Here is a 14,343-nt window from a genome sequence, read left to right on the forward strand (position 1 = left end):
AATTATATGCGGCCAGGAGCAATTATATGCGGTCATGAGTAATTCTTTGCGGTGAGGCCAATTGTAGAGTGAAGTGTCGTCCAGGTATAAAAATGTTATGTGACCCTTGTTGAGTATTAAGAAAATAAATTATATACACCGGCAATATAAATATTTGTTTCCTCTAAATCAATTACATTGTCTCATGTCATCAAATTGTGGTTTCAGTTAATAGAACATAGTGACGTGGCGCAATGTAATTGATTAGGAGGAAACAAATGTTTACACCGCCGGTGTATATAATTTAATCTCTTATTATAAAGCGCAATAAAGTTATTTTCATCTTGGGTCTGACCCGTTATATAAAATCAAGTTATGAACTCTTTAATTTCTTGAACTTGGTTGGAACTAATAGCATACTGAAAGTATTCAAAATAATGAGAACCCGACTTGATCAAATCTTGTCTGAAATCAACTGGCCACAAAAAGTAAAGCTGAATATCTTTTTTGAAATCGTTAAAACTCTTATAATTGAATTGGAACTACTCAACAAGCAGTTTGTTTCATGTACATGATTAATTAAAAATTACGTAAAATTTAATTCTGGAGCCTTAAGTTAAATACCGGACATGCCTCCAGAGTTTGAAGTGTTTGACTTTCATGGGTGGTAACTTGTCCTTGAATTTCTTAGTTTGAATCCATCTAACCTCTTAATAATATAACTCGTAAAATACTAAACATGGCTTTGGGTTGGCTGGTGGTTATCCTAGAGTATGTTCTTCTCCTTCAATGAAAAGGAGAGGGAAAAATATTGTGGAGCCAAACTAAGCTTACTTGTTAGGCTGACATAGCGCCCTCAGTTTTCGCAAGGGATGGGGATAAGGATGGGTTAGGGGGTATCTTGTTTGGCATAAATTCCCTGGGATTTCGTAAGCACATTGGTATATTCACTCGCATATTACTCATCATTAGACCTGGGTAAAAGGTCGTGTCGGGTCGTGTTCGTGTCGTGTCAGTCGGGTTCATGTCACAAATCACCCAATCCTAACCCTAACCCAACCCATTTAGAATTCGTGTTTCTCGAGTCGTGTCATTTTCGTGTTTCGTGTCAGAAATGCTCAACCCTAACCCGTTAACTTCGTGTCCGGTTCGTGTCGTGTTATCGTGTCTGTTGCTTAACTCTATATAGAATTGCAGATATACCATATATTATGTATATATGTTCGTGAAAATGGGTGACACAGATTCGTAAGCGTGTTGGTCGTGTCAATTTCGTGTCTCGCGTGTTCAACCCGAACCCGACCCATTTAGAATTCGTGCTCTCGAGTCGTGTCATTTTCGTGTTTCGTGTCAGAAATGTTCAACCCTAACCCGCTAATTTCGTGTTCGGTTCGTGTCGTGTTATCGTGTCTCGTGTCTGTTGCCCAGCTCTACTCATCATTGGGCCATCTACTTTTTTTTTACCAAGTACTATTAATATAGACTTAAGACCCTGATTTCCTCTGCTTTCTTCTCTCTCTAAACCACCTCCTTTAATCCTCTCTCTCTCTCTCTCTCTCTCTCTCTCCACCACGAATCGATGTTGTTCCCCAAAACAGTTTACCGGCAAGTCTCTCTTTCTCTGCTTTGGTATGCTTTTGGTTTCTGTCATGTTTTCTGGGTTCTTCTTTCCATTGGTATCTGTAGAAACTTTTACTTGATGAGTAGCAAGGAGATATAGCAACCTCAACCTATATAGCATACGAACAATATCTAATTATTTTATGCAGTAACTAATGCTGGGAGCATTCTGTTTTTGCTAGTTTTTCATGATGGAGTTTGCTTAGCTGGGATTTTGACCACTGCAAGTCTGTAACTAGGAATTCAGTGTTGCAAAGATTGGCATCAGCTATGGATACAACTCCTCATCAGGTCAGGTAATCAAGTCTGGTATTTGACTTCTTAAAGCCTTACTAACTCTCTATTTTTGTTTTTGAATTCTGCATACTTTCTACTTTTACTCCGTCTCCGTGATCTTGTTTGCTTTCCTTTCTGTTGTTTCATCCCTATTTATTTGTCACACACACAATATTCACCAGGACGAAAATATTGGGAGGATATTAGTTATGTCCTGTTTTTTGAAGAGTCAAAAAGCTGGATTTTTCCTGCTATTTTTGGTTTTCTTGATAGGTTCCTCCTAAAACTGCGATCTAAATACCGTCAAAGTGTTCTAAAGAAAACTAAACAAAGAAGCCTAAGAGCCCATTCCAGAACACCTTCTTAAAAAATAAGTACTTATTTCACATTTTCAAACTAAAAAATAATGTAAATGAAAAATAATTTTTTGATTTTTTTTTTGCACCTTATTAAAGATCTCAATGAGATCTTTCAAACTAGATCCATATTGCATATTTTTAGATTTTAATAAACCCATTATTTTTTATCTTGAAATTGCCTTCTTAAAAAATAAGTACTTATTTTACGTTTCGGAACGGGGCCTAAGAGACCTTACCCTTGCAACACAAAGGCCGATGGCTATAGGCATTCGTCTGTTTCGCATGCCATCTAGGAATCCTTCTGTCAAGGAGTAGTAAACTTGGTAACCTTCTAGTTCAATGTAATTTGCATATGACTGGGATTAGTTAACATTCCAGGCTTTCCAGCCTCCCACGCTCTCTGCTGTTCCCTGTCAAAACCCTGTGATATGCTCCTTTTGGCTTGAGCTTAAAAGCCAACATTTTAACTAACAAGGAAATCCAAATCCATTTCAAAAAATAAATACAGTATATAACTAACTAACAAGGAAATAATAAAAATGTGCAGTATTATTGTTTGCAATTTTAAAGACTTTTCAGTGCTTTGTATTTACAATTTTTGTTGTCTCACACAAAAAGCAAATAAGGCTTTTGCATATGCCCAAGTTTGTAAGCCTCCACCCAAACAACGCATTGGGCTTTCATGGCTTAGGCCTGAGCCGTATAGTCCATAAAAGCATACAACTTTGGTGGAAGCCATCCAAGCGGTATAACATTACAACCTATTTGAAAATTGAAAGTACAACACAGTTGCACAAACATTTGCTTGTGCAATGATAAATAAAAAAACCCCGCTTGTGTACTGATACAAATACAACTAAAGGGCAAGAAGAAAACATGCTAGCCATCCACTTTGTGTTGGCCTTCTAGTTCAGATAGAAGAATCCGCTTTACTGTTGGCTCTTTTATCTACTTCCACGTCCGAATGTTACCCTTCCATAAGTACCCGTATCAGCCTTGTGTATTATTCTCAAGACATAACTTTTGGTTATAATATTAGAGGACTGGTTATGTCCCCAAAGAGTCGCACCACTGGGGTGACATGCTAAAAAGACCCCCTGCAGAAATAATGGACACCAGCAGTTAGATCCTTAATCTTCTTAGTTAGGTCCTCAAAAGAGAAGTGAGTGAAATTGCTAGTTGTTGGAAAGTATGACTTTACCAGTAGCAAACGATTATAGCTCAATGGCAGGTCCAACTTTAACTGGTTTTAGACTCCTTAAAGCCCTTCGTATATACTCAAACAGCAACACAACAAGGCTCAAGAGGTATAACAGAAATATGTGCATCTTTTCTACAGCGACAACCACAATAGAAAGCTTGCTTCCTCCTTCGAAGTTAGTTCTGCCTAAAGATATCCTTGTCATCGCCCACCCTGCCAAAAGAACGAAAATATGTACATTAGCACATTGAGATTTGCTGAAAATGATTGTAAACCCAGAAGTGACATTCAGGCTATTGGGCCACACTAGGTGATGATTCTGCTATTTAGTCAGTTGTCACTTACCAGGGCTTCTCTTGGGTGTGGTTCCCCAGTCACATGGGCTTACATTTGCCTCTGATGCGTTGATTAATTCAGCAAGGGCTTGGTTGACCTGAAATTTGGAATGAAATCAACATATTGGTTCTAGAAAGTGCACACTCATCACACATTTGCCAGAATACAGCACTATAGGCACACCAAGCCGGACTTCAGGGTATTATTTGGCAGTAGAAAAACGTAGAAACTGATGTTAATGAGTACATGGAGAATTCACTCATAAAATTGAGTATCACACTAATTAGACCCCTGCATCCTGCCTGGATGTATGGTGCTTGCCCTTCATGCATTACTACTAGATATGAACCGTCCTTGGAAGCATAGCAGGTTAAGTTGCAGATAATCTGTATCCAAAGACCAAATCTATTGTGCTGCATTAAACATTTCCGAGTAATAATTCATCTCTAATAGGGGCATTAAACTTCCAGTTCACTATTTCGTCGATCATTTGCAGATTGCAGACATCCTGGATTTCTCGATTTAGTTATGGCCTGTCCTAAAGCTTTGGATATGAACTTCTTGTCTAGAAAGTAGAAACCATTTTAAATTTTTTAATCAATTTAGTTTGGAATGATTATGATTTCTTTAGAGGCTTCTCACTATTATCCAAACCCTTCATTATTTCAAACTATGATCCAAACCCTTCATAAACTATTTAAAGGTAATCCTGACTAAGGAGTAGCCACCAACCAATTTTTTTAAACCAACTTTCCGTATCTGAATTCATCACAAAAAGATCAAGTACCTCGTCGGTCCTCTCATGACTCACTAGATGTCCTCCGCGGAGTTCTATCATTCTAGCACAAGGCTGCAGCTTCTCAGCAAGTCTCCTTGCATAGTACAATTGAGCAATGATATCACTCCTAACCATTCACGAAAAGACTGGTAAGTTTCTAAGCAGGAATATAACCCGAAGATGATAAGCAAAAGAAGTGAAATGGTGCTTTTGGTTTGAGAAAGTACCTGCCATGAATCACTGATGTCAGAAATCCTGCAGAGCAGATTGATTCAAGTTCTTTTGTTGACATTTCATGTCTCCAGCATGCGTTAGCTTGCCCATCAAAACCATGATTCGACTGCATGCCACTTGCTGATATACCTTTCACATATTCCTGCATAAATGTGATCCAGGCTATTAAAACCAGCTCCACTCATCTGAATGATATTAGAACTGCAAAACCACCTCCACACCGGACACAAATCTTACAGCCGACAACAGTCAGATCCTTCAAGTTTTCCATACCAATTTTCTTTCCTTACACAAGTCATGGGCACAAATGCAGCCCAGGAATACCATGGCAAAATGCAAAGAGAAATAGAAGGTATTCTAAAGAAATTTGAGCAATTTGAGCATCATGATGAGACAAAGTATAGTGGGAGGTAAATTATAAACGATGGTCAATTGTTGAGAGGAAGAACAATCCTATATCTGGGGCATTTATATTTCTGGCAAGAGGGATTCTCGTGACTGAAATTTCCCTGAGAAGCAAGCCTGACAAGATCAGCGCTTGAGACCACCAAATATAGATTGATCATTCGTATTTCTTTCAATCCCGAGTGTTTGTATTTCACTTGTTTATTTCTCCTGGATGTGATTTTCCATTTTTAACATTATCAACAATGTAAAGGAAAGTTGGATAGCTGACTGAAGCTGATGGTTTTATCTACATTATGGAAAAGTTGGGAAGAGAAAAAAGAAGCTATATTTGGCTTTTGTATCCCACTGAGAATGTGAAGGAAAATCAATTAGGTTCTATCGCTTGGCATTCCTTACTTGAAACAAAATTGATCTTCTTGTATTACGTCCAACATATTCCTCAAGATATTCCTGCACAGCAAATAGAACATGAAACCTCATAAGTTGTCACATACCAGCATAAAGCGTGCAAGAAAATATGATTGCTTCAATTGCAGAGATTATAACATCTACGTATATTTCAAACACGAAAGAATCGTTCACGTATCACCATACCCACTTTAGATCATGAAACAGGATAGAACTCTCAAGTCTCAACAAAACACGCATGCTGAAGCACACCCCAAAGGAGAGAGAGAGAGAGAGAGAGAGAGAGAGAGAGAGAATTTCATCTGTGACTTAATCCAATTTTCCTCATCATAAATATGGCTTGCGAAAAACCAGTGATAGGCAAGATGAAGAAAATATTAACCTTGCTGTAATGAGTGTCTAAATCGACAGCAGCCCTCTGCTCAGGAGTTTTTGCCCTCCAGAAACGGATTGCAATGGATAATGTTTGACGGTCAAGCTACAAAAAAGAAAATGATGCGAACCTCAACAATGATATCTGGCTTCAATTGTAAAAAAATAGGGAAATTATCTCAGATGAATAAGTAAAATGTTCTCTGTGCCACTTCATGTTTTACGTGTAATGATAACTGGAAAATGTAAGCTCTATGAAATGGGAAAATTTAGCATATAATGACAGATGACTACAGAAGCAAAAACTATCATACTCGCAAGATGCCATACTACATGCACAAGGAATGAGGACGTCCAAATGATTCGGAAAACAAATAAACAAAATTGTGCCACTTGAAGCGAGAATTAATTTTCTAGTTACTTTTTGGCAAGGAGGTCAGAGGAAAAAATATTTTCCCTGAGAAGCAAAGTGAATAGAAACTGACCAAAACACATGAAAATTGCTTGCTCATTGTGAGTGAGACATTCAATTACGCACAAGGGTGCAGATCTTCCTCTGATACAAAAATAAAACCTTGACACATAGTGTACATAATCTGTAACGAATAGTGAAAACAAAATGATACCTTAGGAAAACATTCATAACCTCCACCAGTTACATTCAGTAGAGCCAAAGACAGAACTCTATCCGGCACCAATGCTGCCAATTTACAAGCTATCATAGCTCCTGTGTAGTAGAAAAAAATGAGTTTAGTACCTCCATTGCATAATACATTACACTCCAAATGATAAGATTATTTACATGAAGTGGTATGGGCCAATCAAGGCCTCAGTTCGTGTGGCCCCACAAATCAATCACGAAACTACTGATTATAGCATCCATTTCTTTCTTATGACCATTTCTTCTTAGTTGAAGAGTAATGCAAAGTCTGAAAACTGCTAGTCAATAATGTCAACTGAATGGAGACTCACCCATTGAATGGCCAAAAACATGGGCTTTTCTCCAACTTAAATGATCCATTAGTGCTATTGCATCTTTTGCCATGATTCTTGTTCTGCATCCAGAAACACAAAACAACAATTTTTTAGGTACTTTTAGAACTAAATCCACTGTTAGCTAGCTTGGGAAAAAAAAAATCATTCAACAGAATCAACTTGCTGTAGATCCTCATCTCTTCCCAAACCAAATAATCCAGACCACAAAATTTTGACTTTTCCAGACCACAAAATTTTCTCAGCGGCCAAACAGAGCCAAAAAAAGGTAAAAAGACCAGAAAGGTCAAAACTTTCCAGTAGCTTTGAAATAAACATCATTAAAGTGACCCCACTACCTGAAAATAGGCCAAGCTAACTGCAAACCACCTAATTTAGACAACCACGTTTTCTCTACTTTTAACCACACATTTCCTTATCAGCCAAACATAGCGATAAAGGTTCATAACATTAGAAAGATCAACATTCTCGAATTCTCAAAATGCAATTGGGGATTAATTTCAACACTTTACAGGGTAGAAAGAATAACAATTACGGGTTCAAAGCCTATTTTTCCGCAATTAATTGACAACTAGTAGTACAACATGAGGGGTTTTAGATTATGGGGCTGTGGGGGTCCCCGAAGCCCTCTTGGATCAATCACTACCCAGAAGCCATATCACAACAAAATAATTAACCAATCAATAGAAAGCATATATCCATCATACAAATCCTTATACCCCAACCAAGGGCTTTGGCCGAGTGGGTATGAGAAGCCCCAGAAAGTCGCAACCTTGAACCTTTGCCCACAAAAGCCAAACGTTCCAAACCTTGGGCACTGGATATTTGCCCGATTATTAACTTTAGCAACCCAAATAGTCAAGGTGTGGACAAGCTAGCCATACATTCAATTATCTTAAAAGCATACAAATCATTATCAATGAGACTCACGTGTATTCTGATTTTGTGGTGGGAACAGAGCTACGACCAACTCCTCGATTATCAAAAGCACAAACCTCCACACCATTGTTTCCCGCATCGGCAGCCGGAAATTGGTCATCGTCATTGGGCGTGACGGTGCCCGTGAGCCCCTTGATTTGCGGATGCCATGAATCGTGGGTCCCAGCCAATCCTGATCATCACCCACCAAAAATAAGTAAATAAATCCCATACCCATCAAAACTTACCAAAACCCAAATCAGAAAACAGGTGAATTAAACGGAGATTGATGTGGGCAGTGGAGGAGTACCAATGATCATTAGGACTTTGACCGGTCCGTGGCCGTACGTTCTGTAAAAAATCTTGGTTCCATTGTTGTTTAATGAATCTCCTCCGGCCTGGTATGAACCCACGTAACAGAACGGCATCGCTGTGAATTCTAGTGAGAGAATTGGAAGAGAGAGAGGAGGAGGAGGAGATGTTGAGCTGTGTTCCTGATCCTCCTCCAATCCGGAATTTAGAACGATGGGAACGAGTTATTACAGGTCCAATTAGTTATACCCCTTTTTGTTTTTGTTTTTTAATTTCTGTGGTAGTAGTAAGTATTTATATATTCGTTTGTTTAGACTTTTTGCCGTGTTCATTTCAAGGGATAGATAGGGACGCGTAGGACGGTAGGCTTTGGCCGCTGGCTGGGGTCAAAGTCCAAATTTATGCATATGGGGAAAATAAAGAAAAGAAAAGAAAAAAGAGCAGTTCAACTATGGGTACCGATGAGATTACACCTATGTGCACAGATTGGCGAGTGAGACTAGTTACGGGTCTTATATAAATAATTTGAATTGTTTATTTATAATTTTTTTTATTTTTCATTCAAAATGTAGAATTCTGAATAAAAAATTGAGTACATTAGTTCAAGAATTTATAGTTATCCAATGGGGTTAATTATTCTCAAGGCCAATTAAAAAATTATTTTAAACTTAATAACTATTTAGATTATTTTTGTGAGACCCGTAATGGATGTCACGTGCCAAGATGAACCCTTCATCGGTACCTACGGAATTATTGAGAAAAGATGGTGTGAGAGAGGTTACCTATAACCTACGTAGTACTTCCTTATTTAATTATGGAGTGGTTAACAGTTATTACACTTTTTCCTTTTACGAAGCTTCCAATTTAAAGTGGTGAATTGAACAAGCCGCATTTTTTGTACTTTCTTTGGAATCCCATTAGTGGTATGTTTCCTTTTTATATAGAAGGGGAGTGATTTTGCCGCTCCTATTTTTGTTTATATAAGATGATTTATTTTGTGAAAGGATGAGAGTTGACATTAACAAAAAGGAAAGTAGCAAAATCAATTCTCAAAAATTGACAGTTTTGTTGTTTCATCCTATACAAACAAATGTACACATCGGGTATGATAGTGAAACTGTCAAACAAAATACATAAACTATATTTTATCAGTTTTTTTTTTAAACAGAGTGTTTTAGGGTGTATTTCATCAACTAAAATAAGTGTTTATTGTGAGAGAATGACTTGTCTCGTAAAATAAAAAATAAATACTTGAAAAATAAAAATATTAGCGGAACGGGGCCAGACGTTGTTCCCACGGGCAACCATGAATAATGGTATAAACAAATTTTGTTACGCAAACAGTGACACAAATTGGTAGGTTTTATAGTCATCTGGTCACCTCATTAGTAGAGGAGTAGTTAGTATACAATAGAGTAATATTTTGACTCTTTCTCTTGGTGCAAGATAAGATAGAAGCTGTTCAGAAAGAGCTTATGATTCTCTTTTCACACAGTAATGAGTAATGTTTTGACTATTTCTCTTACTGATTGAGATAATACAGCTAAGCTCGCAGAAGATTAATTGGAAGAAGACCCTTTTTTGTATTTATCCACTCCTGTCTGACCTTTTTTATATGCTTCGAAAGTCATATTACCCGTGAAAGTTTCAAACCCAAGAATAATTTTAGCCATTTTTAGCAGGTATGTGAAAAATTATACTCCCAGACAAATCAAATCTGTTATAAGATCAAAAAAAAATCCTTGACTGTTTTTTTTGATCTTCTTCCAGACCTTCAGAATAGTTTTCAATATTCAATGCCACGTGCTTAATAGTTGTATTAATCTATCGAGGTACTATTTTCCTAGTAAAAGTTGAGTTTTTCGCCTTTTAACAAAAAAGAACATGAAAGTAGTAGTAGTGTAGTGGAGTACTAATTATTCCCTTTCACGTGTTGGCCAACTTGACCTGACAATCACTTGTAGCTACTGGAAAACATGCTCAATGTAGTATTTGTTTAAAGCAAATACTCCATTAGAATATCTCAAACGACGCCTGGTCCAGTTACCGTTACAACTCATTTAATTCGCGGATTAGGCGCTTGAGATTTGATTACTGTGCCTAATCCTATCAAATCAGAAAAAATACGGAATTCTAGTTTCCGGAAATTGATAAATTTTATCCGTATATGTGGACATTGTGGAGTACTCTATAATTCCAGGGAAAGATGGGATTGAGCGGGATTAAGGAGAGAGCGTGACAAACTCATTTTAACGAGTTAAGAAAAATTTCAAAAAAAAATCCAAAATGTTCCACAGGAAGTAAAAGTCTTGAAAAATTACGCAAGTACCCTGGAAAATAATAAAAATCCCCGTCCTCTTTCGCGAGGTAATCTCGCGTGCATCAGTCAAACAAGGGATTGGAAAGATTATACACTAAACAACTCATCAACACCTTTGCAGAAAGAAAGTTCCAAGTTTTCGCAGTACAAGATAGATAAATATACGCCGTGCATGCACAATCACACAAGAGTCAAGACGAAAGCACCAGCAATCTACGAACTTACCCTAGTAGCTGAATTTACAGAGCTAAGATCATATCCAATCCCAAGTCCCAACAAGGATAACAGACCAAACAAGACCAGGTAGGCTGTGTCTGGACTACAATTTGCGAAGAAAGTTACCCAGAGAAATGAAAACAAGACGAGATTTACCGAGGGAAAGGGAAAAGATAGGGAAACCCAAGAATAAATTCAACATCTTCACTTCCATCATCTGCTCATATCTTCTTTTATCCTTTCCTCCCCCTTGATAAATCCCTCGATAATTTCATAATCACCGATGTTAAAGAGAAGGAAAGAACCACCCCATGGTCCAACCAAGGAACAACCCTGCACCAGCAAGACTCAATCCCACTGCAAAAGCAACAACACACTTGGATATTTTATGCCCAGGTGGACTGCCCTTCGGCCCCTTCCGCTTTGCAGCCTTGTGTCTACCCTTCCTTGATCGTCTTCGTTTGAAAGGGGCCCACGGTAAGAAACCGGGGAACTGTACAGAGGTCAGGTGGTTGTGATTCTTAAGCTGGAGGCAGAAGTTCTCCAGCTGCAGTATTTGGAACCACTGCCTGTAAGCAAATAGGTGAGATGCTTGCCTGAAAAAGAGCTTGACAATATGATCCTTCTCATTGGATGCTTCTTGTGCCGCTTTCTCGGCCTCCCTTGCTCGGGTTTGAGAATGGCAGAGTGCTTCTAAGAGCTCGTCTTTACTGAGGTCAGCACCAGGTTGTTGAGGAGTTTCTCTCTTATCCATATTGGTTTTGTTAGGATCACTGTTGCTAAAGGAGGTGGGCCTGTAAAAGGTTCGTCAACAAATATGAGTAGCAAGCAGTACTTCAGTCCAGCAAATCGCTGCATCATAGATGCTAGAGTTCATGAGTATAAGCATCGAAATGACATGGCCATAAACCTTAAACTTTTAGGCTAAGCAAAAAAACGACAATAGCCTAAATCATAGACATCTTGTGAATGTATGGAGAAGATGCAGCAACACAAGTTTTACAGTATTGGAATCAAGAGTAAAAGTTTCACCAACAAGCTATATATAGTCCTTTAAGAGGTACTGTAAGTATAACATTGTCATTGAGTGGTGAAAGGATTTTCTTGTATTTTACATCTGTGGTACAATTAATTACACTAACAAACGCTCCTTTACTTTGCATTAAAAAGTAAAAGAAAAAAGACCGTATAATACACAAAGAAGTTAAGATGATTTTAGAGGATTCCTCCGTAAACCTGCTTTTTTACAACAAAAGACAAAAGCAAAAGAAAGAACAGAAAGTGGGATTTTGGCTGCCAGGTGGATGGTGGAGAAGGCCACTCAGTTTTACACACTCAAAATGGGTCATTTTGGTCCCAAGCGCAACAAGTGACTGTGTGCATCATCTTTTTAATTAAGACAATGTATGATATCGCTTCTATTACTCCGCAGTGGTTATGGTACTGATATTGCCTAATCAATATCAGTATACAAAGAAATAACTATCCAATGCAAAATGAAAGGAAGATAAAATATTTACACATAAAAAGCAATTACCTGAATGGGTCGTCTAGCCCAAGAGGTAAACCACCAAAATCGCTCAGAGTGCAGTGTGTTTCATCCATGCTTCCTGAATTGGGGCTTACCTGCGCATAGTAAGCCAAATTGGAGATCCCTTTGTCAGCCACTTGATCTAAAAATGAATCCACATTCTTTCTGTGGTAAAAACAGTGGGGACGAGCTGATGCTGCCCTCCCAAATTTCTCGGTCTGGGGTGGAAGATCACAGTTTTCAACATTCTCAAGTGACTTGAGAAAAACCAAGGAAGCTAACTCATCTTTACCAGCTTTTCGCCACCAAGGTCCAGTCTTCTCAGCTCCAATCCAATGGGACTCCAATTCAGAACCAAGCTTCTTGGGTTCTTCACAGGTCAAATCAAAAGAGTCTAAATTCATCAATTGATCATCGATATGCCAGAACTCCCCCATGTCCTTATTCTTTGGTACCCCAAACTTGACAATTTCATCAAAACAGTTCGCACTCAAAGTTTCAAGCTCTAAGGCATTTAGCTGTTCATGCGAAAAGTCTTTCTGGTGTCCACAAGTGGGTTGGAGGTGTGGCCACATATTTGACTCAGATTTACAGTTACAGGGCATCTTTGGCATGCAACCTGGGATGGTCTGGTCAGATTTAATAGCTGCATCACCAGGTCCAACGTAAGACTCTGGGTTTGATGAAGATGATGGGGAGCAAGAAAAATCTGAAGCATTCCTCATATCTTCTTGGACAAACTCACAAGTAGAGCTCCACCGTCTGGCCCTTGCCCTACTGAAGCCAGGGGCTATAGGTTCTGATAGTTTTACAAAAGAATTAAGTACCCCATATAGGCAACATGATGTAGAAAAAAACATCTTAGCTGATAAAAGAACCAAGAAGACACTTGGAAGCTTAAGCAAATTGGTGTTACGACTACCAAATAAAGGCAAACATAAATCCAAATGAATTTACAGTCTTGTTTCAGTAAATGAGACTGGTCCACAACTGCAAATCATAATTGTCAAGTGAGTGACAATGGAGAATCTACTCTGCAAGTGTCATAAAATTCTCTCCCAATTGACTTCGTAGACAAAGCGAGTATCTTTTATTCCATAAATCATCTTTCACCTCTGTGTTTGCACAAATTCTCCAACTTTCAAACACCCAAAAGGCCATGGAACTAAAAAATTCTGCCTTGGCAGATCTTATTCAGAATTTATGCTTTTTAAAGAACTTCCATACTTTAGAATCAATAACGTTTAATCAAGTGATGCAAAAAAAACAGGAATATAAATTAGTATGCCTCTTGTTGTCTTTTATTCCAACCACTTTGTTTTGGGCACGGATTCCACAAGTACTCCCCGAAGGGATTTGAAACCTATAGGCCTGGGTTTGCTCCTCCATGTCCCAAGTTCGAGTCCCCTAAGGGCCACTCCATGGGGGCCGTAGAGATTTAGTCCCGTGGTGCGCGTAAGCTGGCCTGGGGATGCTCTGCGTTATCAAAAATAAATAAATAATAATAATAATAATAATCACGAGGGTTGCACTCGTTGCAGAACTCAACCCAACATTTTACAGCACAAGCTGACAACAGACATCGGTTGGGTGATATATATAGCGTGTTTAATTTGATGCATAATCATGTAAAGTTATAGCCAACCCCTTCTTCCCGTCTAAAAAATCACTGAAAGTGCTCTAGTGTTTGTATGCTAGTGCTTTGATTCTGATAAGAATTACTAATCCCAAACAGTCGAATATACGCAGGCATGCAAGAGTTATTCGGAAGAAATATAGAAACAAAAAATCAGGATTCACAGATCAAGGAACATGGAAAACTCAGATCAGGAAGAAGAAGAAGAAGAGTTTCCGCGCGTATAGAATATGGATTATTCATTCATGTATGGCCATGGGATGAAGATTAAGAAGAATTTGACATACCTGAACAACATAATTGGGAGATTGGATTGTGGGTATTATTAGAAAGGAAAAAAAGGAGACAGAAGAATCTCTCTCCCAAGGAAGAATTCTGACTGAATCAGGACACCGATATAGTAGTAAATTCAGTCTCCATCGGAGTACTATTTTGTAATGGCATTG

The 14,343-nt window shown here is 38.3% G+C and overlaps 2 protein-coding genes and 1 long non-coding RNA gene across 6 annotated transcripts; 1 reads left to right on the forward strand and 2 right to left on the reverse strand.

Annotated features, from left to right (window-relative positions):
- Nucleotides 1-1,418: 1,418 nt before the first annotated feature.
- Nucleotides 1,419-4,928, forward strand: LOC131299491 (uncharacterized). 4 transcript variants are annotated; one of them, XR_009190798.1, is made up of 3 exons: nucleotides 1,437-1,608; nucleotides 1,782-1,895; nucleotides 4,268-4,928. It is a non-coding gene; the product is annotated as an uncharacterized LOC131299491 (long non-coding RNA). The 4 variants fall into 4 exon arrangements; XR_009190802.1 differs by having other exon boundaries at nucleotides 1,438-1,608; nucleotides 1,782-1,890; XR_009190799.1 differs by having other exon boundaries at nucleotides 1,419-1,895.
- On the reverse strand, nucleotides 2,766-10,463 carry LOC131299490 (uncharacterized). Its single transcript, XM_058325050.1, has 11 exons — nucleotides 8,193-10,463; nucleotides 7,895-8,075; nucleotides 6,944-7,026; nucleotides 6,598-6,698; nucleotides 5,982-6,077; nucleotides 5,588-5,641; nucleotides 4,777-4,925; nucleotides 4,559-4,676; nucleotides 3,781-3,868; nucleotides 3,436-3,648; nucleotides 2,766-3,331 (listed from the first exon to the last, which is right to left on the reverse strand). Exons 1-10 carry the CDS (start codon nucleotides 8,308-8,310, stop codon nucleotides 3,449-3,451), a joined length of 1,188 nt encoding a protein of 395 aa, XP_058181033.1. The 5' UTR covers nucleotides 8,311-10,463; the 3' UTR covers nucleotides 2,766-3,331; nucleotides 3,436-3,448.
- A 129-nt stretch (nucleotides 10,464-10,592) lies between these two features.
- Nucleotides 10,593-14,343, reverse strand: LOC131299489 (uncharacterized). The gene is made up of 3 exons (XM_058325049.1): nucleotides 14,185-14,343; nucleotides 12,268-13,060; nucleotides 10,593-11,524 (listed from the first exon to the last, which is right to left on the reverse strand). The coding sequence occupies exons 2-3, from the start codon at nucleotides 12,984-12,986 to the stop codon at nucleotides 11,017-11,019; spliced, it is 1,227 nt and encodes a 408-aa protein (XP_058181032.1). The 5' UTR covers nucleotides 12,987-13,060; nucleotides 14,185-14,343; the 3' UTR covers nucleotides 10,593-11,016.

The sequence above is a fragment of the Rhododendron vialii genome, chromosome 9a (assembly GCF_030253575.1).
Source record: "Rhododendron vialii isolate Sample 1 chromosome 9a, ASM3025357v1".
Taxonomy (NCBI): Eukaryota; Viridiplantae; Streptophyta; class Magnoliopsida; order Ericales; family Ericaceae; genus Rhododendron; species Rhododendron vialii.